The sequence below is a fragment of the Haematobia irritans genome, chromosome 2 (genome assembly GCF_050003625.1).
Source record: "Haematobia irritans isolate KBUSLIRL chromosome 2, ASM5000362v1, whole genome shotgun sequence".
Lineage (NCBI taxonomy): Eukaryota > Metazoa > Arthropoda > Insecta > Diptera > Muscidae > Haematobia > Haematobia irritans.
In genome coordinates this window covers 176,045,708-176,060,385 of record NC_134398.1, presented here as the reverse complement: position 1 = coordinate 176,060,385, position 14,678 = coordinate 176,045,708, and the positions used below count along the sequence as shown (strand labels likewise).

Below are 14,678 nucleotides of genomic sequence, written 5' to 3'. Positions count from 1 at the left end.
TTAATTTCTATAGAAAATTTTCTCAAAATTATATTTGTTCAGAAAATTTGGTCAAAATTTTATTTCTATAGAAAATTTTGTCAAAATTTTATTTCTATCGAAAATTTTCTCACAATTGTATTTCTATCGAAAATTCTCTCAAAATTTTATTTCTATAGAAAATTTTGTCAAAATTTTATTTCTATAGAAAATTTTGTCAAAATTCTATTTCTATAGAAAATTTTGTCAAAATTTAATTTCTAAAGAAAATTTTGTCAACATAATTTCTGCACATGTCCTAAACAAATTTGTATAGTCTCAACCTTGCATATAAGAGGATACATACATATAATTTAATATTAGATATCGTTGACATCTTCTAAATATATAAATAGATTTCTACGAAAACGACGTGTGGCACTCGTTTCAAAAAACAAAGGAAAATGACGCACTTTCTCACCGTTCTCATGAAAAAAATGTTCTATGATAATATGTTGAGTTTGCCAATTGGGACAGAAATTTCAAGTACACAGATGTGATTAGATTTTATTTGCATCCATTTATCTAAATTGGATTCTTTAAGACGAAAAACAATGATGATGAATTAATTTCTGCGGTACCAGAAATCAGAAATAATTTTTAAATAAATCAAAGATTCAACAAACTTGCGACTGAAACCGCGAAAATACGAAATTTAATTTAATGAAAATTTATATTTTACGAAACACCATATAGGTCGCGCTATATGGGAGCTATATGGTATAATAATGGACCGATAGGGACCAATTTTTGCATAGTTGCTAAAGGCCAACTAACACCACGAACCATTTTCAATCGGATCGGCGCTGAGGCCAATTTTATTAGATAATGAAATATTATAGGTTAGGTTAGGTGACAGCCCAATGTATCTGGCTTACTTAGACTATACAGTCCATTGTGATACCACATTGGTGAACTTCTCTCTTATCACTGAGTGCTGCCCGATTCCATGTTAAGCTCAATGACAAGGGACCTCTTTTTGTAGCCGAGTCCGAACGGCGTTCCACATAGCAGTGAAACCACTTAGAGAAGTTTTGAAACCCCCAGAATCCACCGCTGAAAAACTTTTGGTGTTCGGTCGAAGCAGGAATCGAACCCACGACCTTGTGTATGCAAGGCGGGCATGCTAACCATTGCACCACAGTGGCTCCAATTTTATTAGATAATGAAATATTATAACGTTTTGAGAAATAAATTAAAAAAATAGCTCCGCAAGCTAATTATATGTAGGCTCCAATTTACACGGAGAAATAAAATTTTGGCAAAATTGTCTATAAAAATAAAATTTTGTTAAAAAAGATTAAACCGATTTCTCGAAAAAAATAACCAAAATTTCGTCCCCATTCACGAAAAAATATCCCCAATTTGTGGAAAATTCCCCAATACTGGCAACCCTGGCCTCCACTGCTAATGCGCTTTACAGACTATCAGTTATTCCGGACGAAATGTCGGTGTTTGTAAAGAACCATACAGTGTGTCGAATCGATACGACTTGACGGCGATGACTAAATAATCGGCAAATGTGTTATCGATCCCATAAACATGCAGCAGTAACTTATAATGTGTCCAATATGTTCGACACGAGCACTGTTGTCCGGAATAAAGGTGAGTATTAAGTTCGAGTTTAAGTCTAGTACTAAGATCACGTTTTCGCACGAAAAACTGATATACTCCATATAAAAAAACGTTAGCGCGGAATAAATGCGAAATCTTTGTTTTGAGCATTTTCAGACACATATTTATACAACCCTGGATTTTTCGCACGAAAAAATAGGCAGGCATATTATTTCGCATAAATAAGTTAACATTCCTGGGATTGAGACCCTATTAACGGAGATATACGAAGATATTCATTTTTCGCAGAAACGAACTTAGTACTAAGCATTAGCCGCTACATTTCACTAAAGTGGAAACTAAATCATAAAAAAACAAGTAAGGAAAGTGTAAAGTCGGGCGGGGCCGACTATATTATACCCTGCACCACTTTGTAGATATAAATTTTCGATACCATACCACATCTGTCAGTTGTGTTGGGTGCTATATATAAAAGGTTTGCCCCAAATACATACATTTTAATATCTCTCGATCTGGACAGAATTTGATAGACTTCTACAAATTCTATAGACTCAAAATTTAAGTCGGCTAATGCACTAAGGTGAAACAACTAAATCGGAGTAAAAAATTGGCCTCTGTGGTCACATGAGTGTAAATCGGGCGAAAGCTATATATGGGAGCTATATCTATATCTGAACCGATTTCAATCAAATTTGTCACGCTTGACTATACTGCTAATTGTACTCCTAGTGCAAAATTTCAACCAAATTGGGCTAAAACTCTGGCTTCTAGGACCATATTAGTCCATATCGGGCGAAAGCTATATATGGGAGCTATATCTAAATCTGAACCGATTTCAATCAAATTTAGCACACATGACTATACTAAAGGGTGATTCTTTTGAGGTTAGGATTTTCATGCATTAGTATTTGACAGATCACGTGGGATTTCAGACATGGTGTCAAAGAGAAAGATGCTCAGTATGCTTTGACATTTCATCATGAATAGACTTACTAACGAGCCACAACGTCGAATTTTCAGTGAATGGGCCCTAGAAAAGTTGGCAGAAAATCCGCTTTTTTATCGACAAATTTTGTTCAGCGATGAGGCTCATTTCTGGTTGAATGGCTACGTAAATAAGCAAAATTGCCGCATTTGGAGTGAAGAGCAACCAGAAGCCGTTCAAGAACTGCCCATGCATCCCGAAAAATGCACTGTTTGGTGTGGTTTGTACGCTGGTGGAATCATTGGACCGTATTTTTTCAAAGATGCTGTTGGACGCAACGTTACGGTGAATGGCGATCGCTATCGTTCGATGCTAACAAACTTTTTGTTGCCAAAAATGGAAGAACTGAACTTGGTTGACATGTGGTTTCAACAAGATGGCGCTACATGCCACACAGCTCGCGATTCTATGGCCATTTTGAGGGAAAACTTCGGAGAACAATTCATCTCAAGAAATGGACCGGTAAGTTGGCCACCAAGATCATGCGATTTGACGCCTTTAGACTATTTTTTGTGGGGCTACGTCAAGTCTAAAGTCTACAGAAATAAGCCAGCAACTATTCCAGCTTTGGAAGACAACATTTCCGAAGAAATTCGGGCTATTCCGGCCGAAATGCTCGAAAAAGTTGCCCAAAATTGGACTTTCCGAATGGACCACCTAAGACGCAGCCGCGGTCAACATTTAAATGAAATTATCTTCAAAAAGTAAATGTCATGGACCAATCTAACGTTTCAAATAAAGAACCGATGAGATTTTGCAAATTTTATGCGTTTTTTTAAAAAAAAAGTTATCAAGCTCTTAACAAATCACCCTTTACTAATTTTACTCCTAGTGCAAAATTTCAACCAAATTGGGCCAAAACTCTGGCTTCTGGGGCCATATAAGTGCATATCGGGCGAAAGATATATATGGGAGCTATATCTAAATCTGAACCGATTTCTTCCAAAATCAATAGGGTTCTATTCTGACCCAAAAAAGGAACACGTGCCAAATTTAAAGGCGATTGGACTTATATTGCGATCTAGACTTTGATCACAAAAATGTGTTCACAGACAGACGGACGGACGGACAGACGGACATGGTTATATCGACTCAGGGACCCACCCTGAGCATTATTGTCAAAGACACCATATGTCTACCTCGTCTCCTTCTGGGTGTTACAAACACATGCACTAACTTATAATACCCTGTTCCACAGTGTAGCGAAGGGTATAAAAATCATAAAATTATACACATTTGTTGCATATTTCATTATAACTTGATGGGGAATATCCCAAAGCAAATTTTCACAAAGTTTGTATTCCTTAAAATGGATTATTAAAGAGAAGTAATCGTAAAAAAATGACGATTTTAGCGGCTAAACTCGAACTTAATACCTTAAGGTGGGTACTATGTTCGGTTTTCGAGTTGAAAACCACTTTATTTTCGCGATTACTTTTCCTCAAATAATCAAAATTATAAATGAAAACAAACTTATTCCTGTAAAGTCTTGTCGAAATCTAGAGAAACAAGAAATTGCACATTAATTGAGTTAATATATCTGCTTTATATTGAAATGTTTTAGTAAAGTAACCGCGAAAATTTCAACGCGAAAAGCGAACATAGTACTTACCTATAACTGATAATCTGTAGAACGCATAAAAGAAAACATCCCTACTATAAAAATAAACTCCTTGTGTAAATGGCCCATATAAAATTACTTGGTATAATTGCATTCTAGCACATACAATCACCACAAATTTGTTTCTATTTCTTGTAGCTCAGGCAACAACCGTTATATACCATGATATGCAACTCTGTCACAACTGTCAGTCTTTAATGACATTTGCGCAGCTGATAGCACTGACAATTGAAAAACATCAGTTTTTCGGGTTTTGGAAACCGACGGACGGAAAGTAAATTAAGAATTTTGTTAATTTTCAATAATTTCTGCCAAGCCTTGTATAGAAAAGTTTGTACATTCCCAGTCGAAATACCGAAGAGCAAATTATTTTCTAGTCATTTAATATATTGTCAAATTTATTCCCATAGATTAAACAAAAATGCCCGAAGCTCGCAGTCCCATGGCAGCTTTCGCTGACTCCCTGTATAACATGATTGATGGTCCTGTAACATGGTTCAGAGGTATGTTTATTAACACTCTAACATCCTGGGAATAATTTTGCAAAAGATTGTACCAAAACAACTTGAGATTCCCAGTTTTTTAAAGCATTTTCGAGGACTCCATTACATAATGACATAACCTCAATGGGGAGAAGCCTATAACTGTCATATGAGAATGTTTTGTTGTTATTTCCAACTTTGTTTACATTTGCTATGCTCTAGATTTTAATGTTACCAATAATTTGCTCTCTTTCTCTTCCATAGAAAGCATTGTGGAACCAAATCAACAGAAATATGCCTGGTATCATCAACAATACCGTCGTGTGCCCACTATTGATCAATGTTATACAGACGATGTAACTTGCCGCTTTGAAGCAGATCAACAATTTCGTCGTGATCGTATGGTGGACAATGAAATTGTAACCATTTTGCGCCAACGTTTTGAAGATTGCACCATGTATGAGGCTCCCGATCATATGGTTAAATGCAAACCAATTTTGGAACAATATGAAAAAGCTGCCGAAAATTGGTTTATCAAATGTAAATGGGAAAAAGCAACTATAGCAATACAGGAAAATAAATATAATTCATTCGTTTTATCTTACCACTTTCAGATGGTGATTTGGGTGGTTACACCAATGCCAAAGCTGCCTACATGAAACAAAAACATCGCATGATTTGGGAACGTCGTCATGGTCCTGTAGGAAGTGCCAAGAAACACGATGGCGAAGAAGCTGACCATTAGGTTTAAAGGTGCTCCTTATCACGTATATCAATTATCGTGCTCTGAAAATTTAGTTGAATTACTTTCTGTTAATAAAAATTTCCATCAGCTACGATGAAATTGTAACCCCATACTGCTGCCGCAAACCAACAACATTCAAAAATTTTCTTATTAACCTAAGGAGTAGAGTATTTTGTTGGGATCGAACGAACAACATGCCATCGGAAACCATTATTAAGTCAGCCAACAAACATGTTGTCATTATTAGAATAAAAAATAAGTGAAATTCAAATTAAAGTGAAATAATGAAGATTCGTGATGAAACTCATAAATTTTTTTGATCAATGAATGAGAAAGGAGACCAAATGGCTGCACTATGAATTAATGAAGGAATGACCACACTATCTTTAATGCCAAGATTATTTTGTAAATTTTTTGAAGACTTAATCGTCCCGGCAACATCTACAATAATACATCGTTATTCCATTTGCTTGGTAGTTTAACTCATGTAAGATTGTACCTGTGGCATCAAATATTTCTATTTTCTATCTGGACAAGTTGAATTCTATTTAAATTTTCGAATATGTTTATAATTTTCCAGCACTGAGTTATTTTAGTTTTATTATCGCATCAAAAACTTTAAAAGAGCTGATGCTTGGACTGGATTTGATTCTGATATGGAATATGGTGTTTAGTTGTTCGAGCTTACGCCACGAAACATTAAGGACCACAACTTACGCTATGGTATCAGGCATTCCAATACATAAATATACTGTTTGACAGATCAATTATGGTCTTCAATTTCTCTATAGTGGTGCCTAATACATTGTGGCATACCTTTAGGACTTAGCGAAGGAAAGCGCAACTGCAAAAAAAATAGTAGAATGGTTCAGAATCTTCAACTTTTTACAAAATAAAACTTCGTGGCCACTATGACCTTCCCCATTCGTGTGCAGCGAGAGACTTTAAATTTGGAGGATAGACTAGGACATAGTTTCCAATCGGTCATTTGACGTGTAGGTTAGGCAGCATATTACACCAATACAATAGGAGGCCAACCACCGAAATATTAGCAGCATGTTAATCCATTGCTATGGGATATAAAGTACCACTGAAAAATGTTTTGGTGTTCTGTTGAATTTGGGATTGAGCCCATAACCATTGTATACAAGTCTTGCAGAGTAACTAATGGGCCACGGTGATGGCTCTTCGCGGGACATATAAGTAGTCGAATAAATCTTTTTTCCACAATTGCCAACAGAAGGTGTCGTTTCTACTACGGATGATATATGGGTGCAACGAGTCACTTAAAATTTGGTGGCTGCATAGTTTACCACTAATCGGTTAGATTATAGTAGTAGCAGAGTGTTGCCCCATTATGATAGAAGAGAAACCACCAAACATCCACCAAATAAATTTCATTTTTATAGAAAATTTTGCCAAGATGTTATTTCTATAGAAAATTTTGCCAATTTTTTATTTCTATAGAAAATTTTGCCAAAATTTTATTTCTGTAGAAAATTTTACCAAAATTTTATTTGTATAGAAAATTTTGCCAAAATTTTATTTCTATAGAAAATTTTGCCAAAATTTTATTTCTATAGAAAATTTTATTTCTATAGAAATTTCTATATAAATTGTGTCGAAATTTTATTTCTATAGAACATTTTGTCAAAATTTTATTTCCATAGAAGATTTTGCCAAAATTTTATTTCTATAGAAAATTTTGCCAAAATTTTATTTCCATAGAAGATTTTGCCAAAATTTTATTTCTATAGAAAATTTTGCCAAAATTTTATTTCTATAGAAAATTTTGCCAAAATTTTATTTCTATAGAAAATTTTGCCAAAATTTTATTTCTATAGAAAATTTTGCCAAAATTTTATTTCTATAGAAATTTTTTTCAAAATTGGATTTCTATAGAAAATTTAGCAAAATTTTATTTCTATAGAAATTTTTGTCAAAATTTTATTTCTTTAAAAAATTTCGTCAAAATTTTATTTCTATAGAAAATTTTGTCAAAATTTTATTTCTATAGAAAATTTTGCCAAAATTTTATTTCAATAGAAAATTTTGCCAAAATTTTATTTCCATAGAAGATTTTGCCAAAATTTTATTTCTACAGAAAATTTTGCCAAAATTTTATTTCTATAGAAAATTTTGCCAAAATTTTATTTCTATAGAAAATTTTGCCAAAATTTTATTTCTATAGAAAATTTTGCCAAAATTTTATTTCTATAGAAATTTTTTTCAAAATTGGATTTCTATAGAAAATTTAGCAAAATTTTATTTCTATAGAAATTTTTGTCAAAATTTTATTTCTTTAAAAAATTTCGTCAAAATTTTATTTCTATAGAAAATTTTGTCAAAATTTTATTTCTATAGAAAATTTTGCCAAAATTTTATTTCTATAGAAAATTTTGCCAAAATTTTATTTCTATAGAAAATTTTGACAAAATTTTATTTATATAGAAAATTTTGCCAAAATTTTATTTCTATAGAAAATTTTGCCAAAATTTTATTTCTATAGAATATTTTGCAAAAATTTTATTTATATAAAAAATTTTTTCAAAATTTTATTTCTACAGAAAATTTTGTAAAAATTTTATTTCTATAGAAAATTTTGCCAAAATTTTGTTTCTATAGAAAATTTTGCCAAAATTTTATTTCTATAGAAATTTGTTCAAATATACAATTTTTTGGTAGAATTCTACCAATTGTGGGAACCGTGGATTGGACCCATAACTCGATTGAACTCACTCACATTAGGCTCGAAATCTACTAGAAGTGGATTTGAAATCCCTTGTTTTATACGACAAATGACAGTTGAAATCTAGTTAAAGTGGATTTTTGTAAGTATAATGTAAATGAGGTATCCTATAAAAACTAAGAATGGGAAATTGATCATTCTTCTATTTTTGTATGCTTTTGTCTCGATGAACTTGTCCCAGTAAATCTTCAAGTTTTCAACCCATCTGAAAAATACAGCTGATGTTTGTGTGTTGTGACTCTAAATTTGGTCAAAATAAAGTTTAAATGTAATTTACCATATTTTGTAGGAAATACCTATTGCGATGTTTTGGGCCCTGGAAGTTTCCATTATCGCTTATAGTAAAAATATATTGGTATCGTAGAATCTCTTACGCGACGGCCCAGGTATGTCATGCAAATTCGATAAAAAAAAGGATTTTCACTTAAATGATTTTCGATTCTGAGATAAACTTGTTCGTTTTTTTAATATTTGCTTGTGTAGGAGATTTCGATATTCTTTCATGATTCCCCATATTTAGTGACACATTTACCATTTTGTTTATATTTTTTTATTGACAAAGATCCAATAATGGTTAGATTTTTTAAGTCAAAATACAATTGTTTTATAAAACCATATTAAAATTCTAAATTAGAGCATAGAGCAGTCTTATAGAAAATTGCAAAATTGAAAGGTGAATGGGTATAGACAAAAATTATAACTAATTTGTGCGTCTCTAAACTAAAGCAAAGTTTAAATTATAAGAAAAGTAATGCGAATATATTTTAAATAAAAGTCGAGCCATAATACAATTAATGAAGTGTGTTCCTGAATGATCATGACGGGAGTAAATATAAAAAAAAAAATACATGCTAATAGTGAAGAAAATGGAATTATTTTAAATTGGCTAATTAGGATGACATACATTTTTTCTTAGCACTATAATGTTTATGTGTTCAGTTTTTATATTTCGACATATTATTTTACTAGCTAATGAAAAATAAAAGCTTCTAAGGCAGTGTTATTCTGGGTTTGTTGTAAATAAAAGAGAGATTCCCGATCCCCTCATTCCTAACTAATCGAGACCAATGGTTTACTCATCAAACTCTTTTTCAGTTTGGCCAAGGCTCCTGCTGTATCACCGGCCTTTCTTTTCTCCTCTTTATTTTTAGCACCCAATGGTATCATTGTGGTATCCATTAAACGGCGACGGAATAATTTATAATACTGCAAAACTTGAGGATTGGCCCACACTTGTTTGGGATCAAAATCTAAAATCCGTACGGAATCCAAAGATTTAGCTCGTGATAGCGCCACATAAGCTTGACCCGCTTCAAATACTTTCGACAAAGACATTTCCACACAATCCAACGTAAGACCTTGAGATTTGTGTATGGAAAATGCCCAGGCTAATTTTAGGGGAACTTGCCGACGGGACACAGTACCACCATTGGGAGTTTTTATAAGCCATTTCTCATGTTTGCAAGCATATTCGGTATTATTTTTAAATCTCACCACAGGTATACCTTTTTCAATGCGTACCACAACACCTCTAGCTCCATTCACCAAACCGGCTGAAATGTTAATGTTTTTCAGTAACATTACTTGAGCATCTATTTTCAAATATAATTGAGATGTGGCCTGCAATTGGGAATCCAATTGCTTTGTCATCGAGGTATCCGAGTCTTCAGCTTTGAAGAGAATCTTATCGCTAGGCAAATTTTCCAATTTCGATTCATTAATGGCATTGGCATCATTGGTATGCGAACACAATTGTGTAGCTAGAATACCATTTGACTCTATGGTTTGTTTCGATGTAGCCTTAAGGCGCTTCGTTATATTCTCATTGATGTGTCCAATGCGTAAATGATTTAGAATACTAACGAATTCGGGATCCGATTGACGATGTACCTCTTTTAGCTCATAGACATATTCAATACATTTTTCCCAAGCACTGGATTGGAAGCAAAACCGCTGTGGTGGCGTTTGAGATCCTGATGACGACAAGTTATCTTCACGTTTTATCACAGGCGGAAGCTGCAAGAAGTCACCACAAAGTATCAATTGAATACCGCCAAAGGGTCGGTCATTACGTCGCACGTGTCGAGCAACAGCTTCGATTTTCTGGAAAAGAGAAAGGAAAAACAGACAATGAAAAATTTTCTCATTTTTAATCCACAGTGGAATGATATGGAAGGGACAAGAAAGATTTTTTAAACCGGGTATGTACAAGACTGAGAGAGAGATATTTATGTCCTATCAACCCATCGGTTTTAAATTTGGGAGTTGGAACTTATCCGCCACCCGTCACACACATTATAGCAATAGTTAGCATGAAGTTTAACATTGAGTCAATTACCATACACAGTGTGATTGGGTATGGATGTCCACATATTACAGAAATTTATAATGAACCCGGAGAAAATCAAATCCTTTACGATCTTAACTTACATCAAAATATTGTCCATCCACCATTGAGATTTCGTCAATAATCAAACGTTTACATTTTCGCCATGCTTGAGCTGTCGCCGGACGAGAAGCCAATTCATAGCAACGTTGCAATGTGGCATCTCCACCACCAATACCAGCAAAGGCATGCAACGTCACACCACCTAAAAAAGACAAAGGAAAAATATAAAAAAAAAATCAAAATCTTTATCCTCTCTTCAGATCTTACCAATTAGACATGCAGCTACACCTGTTGAAGCAGTGGCCACAGTACCATCAGGTGGTAAAGCTGAAATAATTTTTCTCAAGAGGAAACTTTTGCCCGTACCCGCAGATCCTGTGAAGAATATGCTTTTCCCCGAAATACTTGATTTCAACACATCCATTTGTTCGGGGCACAATTTTAACGATTCTTCTGTGGCCAATGGAGATTCTTGATAAAGTTTCTTAGGAGCTGGTAAACTGGATTTACCATCGCTTCCCTTAATCTCATCATATCTACGCTTTTTGGCAGCCAAAGGCGAAGGAGTTGTTGCGGTTCCTCTGGACGGTAAGAGGCCAGCTTTTTTCTTGGCCAATACCATTTCTGCTGTCGTCACTGGAGAAATTTCTTCAAATGTACTTGGTTTTCCCGATAGCATGTGAGCTCGCAATTGTTTTTGTGCTGTGGCATCATCCACATTTTCACCTCCATTCATTTTAATGAATATCGTACGCAGAAATAACATCAAAGTACCCGGAGGAGCATTTGAGAGATACATAGCACATTTTTCCGCTTTGAAATTCACCGATGCTTTGCCTTCAGACATGAATTTCTTGTGTACCATTATATCTTTCATTTTGAATTTCATGGGTTTTAGCTTTTCAGGCGTACATTCTATGAATAGTTCCCGTATGTCATTTCTCACCAATCGGAGTGTGGCACTTCTGTATGCTAGCTTACGACCTACAGCTCCAATTGCATTCGTCCATTGTAGATTAACAGCACAAGTTAGGGCGGCATCATTTAAATCCATAGTGAAAAATGTGCTTGATTCTTCTCCGTAAAGGTTTCTTTTTCGATAATTTAATAAAGTGTTTCGAAATCGTTTTCTTTTAATATCAAAATTTTTCACCTATTCCCACGGCAATGACCCCCAAAAAAAAGCGCGATACCACGAACCACAAAAGAAAAGAAAAATGCCGCCGTTTAAAACGTGAAATGACAGTTGATTGTTGTTGTGATGCAATGATGCCACATAATTGGAGTGCTGCCATATTGCTAATTTGTCAAATGGAACGGAATTAATCTAAAAAAACATGAAGATTTATTCAGATAGGAAAAATATAGATTGCGTTTACCCGGACGACAGTGGTCGTGTCGAATATATCCCATAAATTGGCCACATTATAAGTGAAGTCCTAAGGCATAATCGATACTGCTGCATGTTTATGGATTATTCAGTCATCAACGAATTGTATCGATTGGACACATTGTAAGATTACTTACAAACACAGACATTCCGCCCCGACAAAACACATTAGGCTGGAAATCTATTAAAAGTGGATTTGAAATTCCTTTTTTAAAGTGGATTTTAGAAGTGTAATGTGGATGAGGTGTAAGGTCTGTTTTCTTTTAGTACTCGATGCAAAATTTGCATGAGAACATTTTATCAGCGCAAATCGAGTGTTGCCATATTACATTTTGATAAAGTGACGTTTATTTGATTGACAACAGGGATGGAAAATGCAGCACTATAGTACTTTTTTCAATACTGTTTCACATCGTGGTTAGTACCCTAGTATTCCCGAGAATGATTTTTTTTGTGTAGACATTTTTGAGCCGACATCAGCTTTGTGGTATAATAGTTTTGACAAAATATTTTAATATTTTGAGAAAGTCTTTAACAAACTTATTTGCTAATAGTCTTTTACAAATTTAGCACAACAGACAAGTTAATGCTGGAAGAAAATCTAGATTTTGTGAAAGCCATAGTCAAAAACATGATTTTATTGAATTTCAAGAATGTTTTAGTCGAAAAAAGCATGTGATTCTATATTACGCTTCCACACGAACACTTTCTATATTATAAGTTATCGATCGCGTACTATAATAATGCGAACCGTTACAGTCACGGTCGAAACTTGAGACAATAATAATCTATAAAAATTTGGAGAAAATCTTACTACCTAAAAAACTACCAAAAATATTATTTTGCAAAAATATATTTCTATAGAAAATTTTGTCACAATTTTATTTCTATAGAAAATTTTGTCAAAATTTTATTTCTATAGAAAATGTAAAAATTTTATTTCTATAGAAAATTTTGTCAAAATTTTATTTCTATAGACAATTTTTTCAAAATTTCATTTCTATAGAAAATTTTATCAAAATTTCATTTCTATAGAAAATTTTGTCAAAATTTTATTTCTATAGAAAATTTTGTCAAAATTTTATTTCTATAGAAAATTTTGTCTAAATTTTATTTCTATAGGAAATTTTGTCAATATTTTATTTCTATATAAAATCTTCTCAAAATTTTATTTCTATAGAAAATTTTGTCAACATTTTATTTCTATAGAAAACTTTGTAAAAATTTTATTTCTACAGACATTTTTTTCAAAATTTTATTTCTATAGAACATTTTTTTTAAAATTTTATTTCTATAGAAAATTTTGTCAAAATTTTATTTCTATAGAAAATTTTGTCAAAATTTTATTTCTATAGAAAATTTTGTCAAAATTTTATTTCTATAGAAAATTTTGTCAAAATTTTATATCTATAGAAAATTTTGTCAATATTTTATTTCTATAACAAATCTTCTCAAAATCTTCTATGGAAAATCTTCTCAAAATTTTATTTCTATGGAAAATTTTCTCAAAATTTTATTTTTGTAGAAAATTTTTTAAATTATTTCTATAGAAAATTTTGTCAATTTTTTATTTCTATAGAAAATTTTGTCAATATTTTATTTCTATAGAAAATCTTCTCAAAATTATATTTCTATAGAAAATTTTGTCAAAATTTTATTTCTATAGAACATTTTCTCAAAATTTTAATTCTATAGAATATTTTGTCAAGTTTTTATTTCTATAGAAAATTTTGCCAAAATTTTATTTCTATAGAAAATTTTGTAAAAATTGTATTTCTATAGAAAATTTTGTCAAAATTTTATTTCTATAGAAAATTTTGTCAAAATTTTATTTTTTGTAGAACATTTTGTCAAAATTTTATTTCTATGGAAAAATTTGTCAAAATTTTATTTCTTCAGAAAATTTTGTCAAAATTTTATTTCTTCAGAAAGTTTTGTCAAAATTTTATATCTATAGAAAAATTTCTCAACATTTTATTTCTATAAAAAGTTTTGTCAAAATTTTATTTCTATAGAAAGTTTTGCCAAATTTTTTTTTCTATAGAAAATATTGTCAAAATTTTATTTCTATAGATAATTTTGTCAAAATTTTATTCCTATAAAAATTTTGTCAAAGTTTTATTTCTATAAAAAAGTTTTTCAAAAATTAATTTTTATTTATCTACAGAAAATTTATGAAGAACAACTGTGGCGTGATTACAATACTACGGTAGTCTTTGTAAAAAAAAATATATGTATATATATAAAATTGAAGTGGTGACAAACAAAATGTTATTTTCTTTAAAATTCAGTCTAAAGGACTGAAAAGTACTTTTTCTCTCAAAAATACCTTTTTGGTACTTTCTTAAAAATTGTATTTTCCATTCCTGATTGCCAATAGCAATTTATTGTAATTAATTTGTCGAATAACATGAAATTAAAAGTGTTAAAATGTCGTAAATAAATCACAGCACTAAATATTCATTACTATTTGAGCACTTCATACATTAAAATTGTAAGATTTCACATCTATGATTGTTTTTAAACAGCTGATGTCAGTGTTGCATAGTTTTGGACATTTAAAAAATAAAATAGATTTTAAAGTCATTTCATTATGTTGCACGTTATGTACATGGAGCACATCCAATCCGGTTGAAATTTGGTACGTGCTCTTAAAATATGGCTTCTAACAATCATGCAAAAATTAATCCATATTCGTCCATAGTTATATATAGCCTCCTCATA

At 32.0% G+C, this 14,678-nt stretch overlaps 2 protein-coding genes across 3 annotated transcripts; one reads left to right on the top strand and one right to left on the bottom strand.

Annotated features, from left to right (window-relative positions):
• The first annotated feature begins 4,378 nt into the window (after positions 1-4,378).
• On the top strand, positions 4,379-5,737 carry ND-PDSW (NADH dehydrogenase (ubiquinone) PDSW subunit). Of its 2 annotated transcripts, none has more exons than XM_075296887.1 (4): positions 4,379-4,529; positions 4,610-4,702; positions 4,946-5,221; positions 5,296-5,737. In XM_075296887.1, exons 2-4 carry the CDS (start codon positions 4,621-4,623, stop codon positions 5,424-5,426), a joined length of 489 nt encoding a protein of 162 aa, XP_075153002.1. In that variant the 5' UTR covers positions 4,379-4,529; positions 4,610-4,620; the 3' UTR covers positions 5,427-5,737. The 2 variants fall into 2 exon arrangements, with proteins under 2 accessions (XP_075153002.1, XP_075153003.1); XM_075296888.1 differs by having other exon boundaries at positions 4,455-4,473.
• A 2,972-nt stretch (positions 5,738-8,709) lies between these two features.
• Pif1 (Pif1 DNA helicase) lies at positions 8,710-11,820 on the bottom strand. Its single transcript, XM_075296886.1, has 3 exons — positions 10,832-11,820; positions 10,606-10,766; positions 8,710-10,278 (listed from the first exon to the last, which is right to left on the bottom strand). The coding sequence occupies exons 1-3, from the start codon at positions 11,616-11,618 to the stop codon at positions 9,226-9,228; spliced, it is 2,001 nt and encodes a 666-aa protein (XP_075153001.1). The 5' UTR covers positions 11,619-11,820; the 3' UTR covers positions 8,710-9,225.
• Between the last annotated feature and the right edge of the window lie 2,858 nt (positions 11,821-14,678).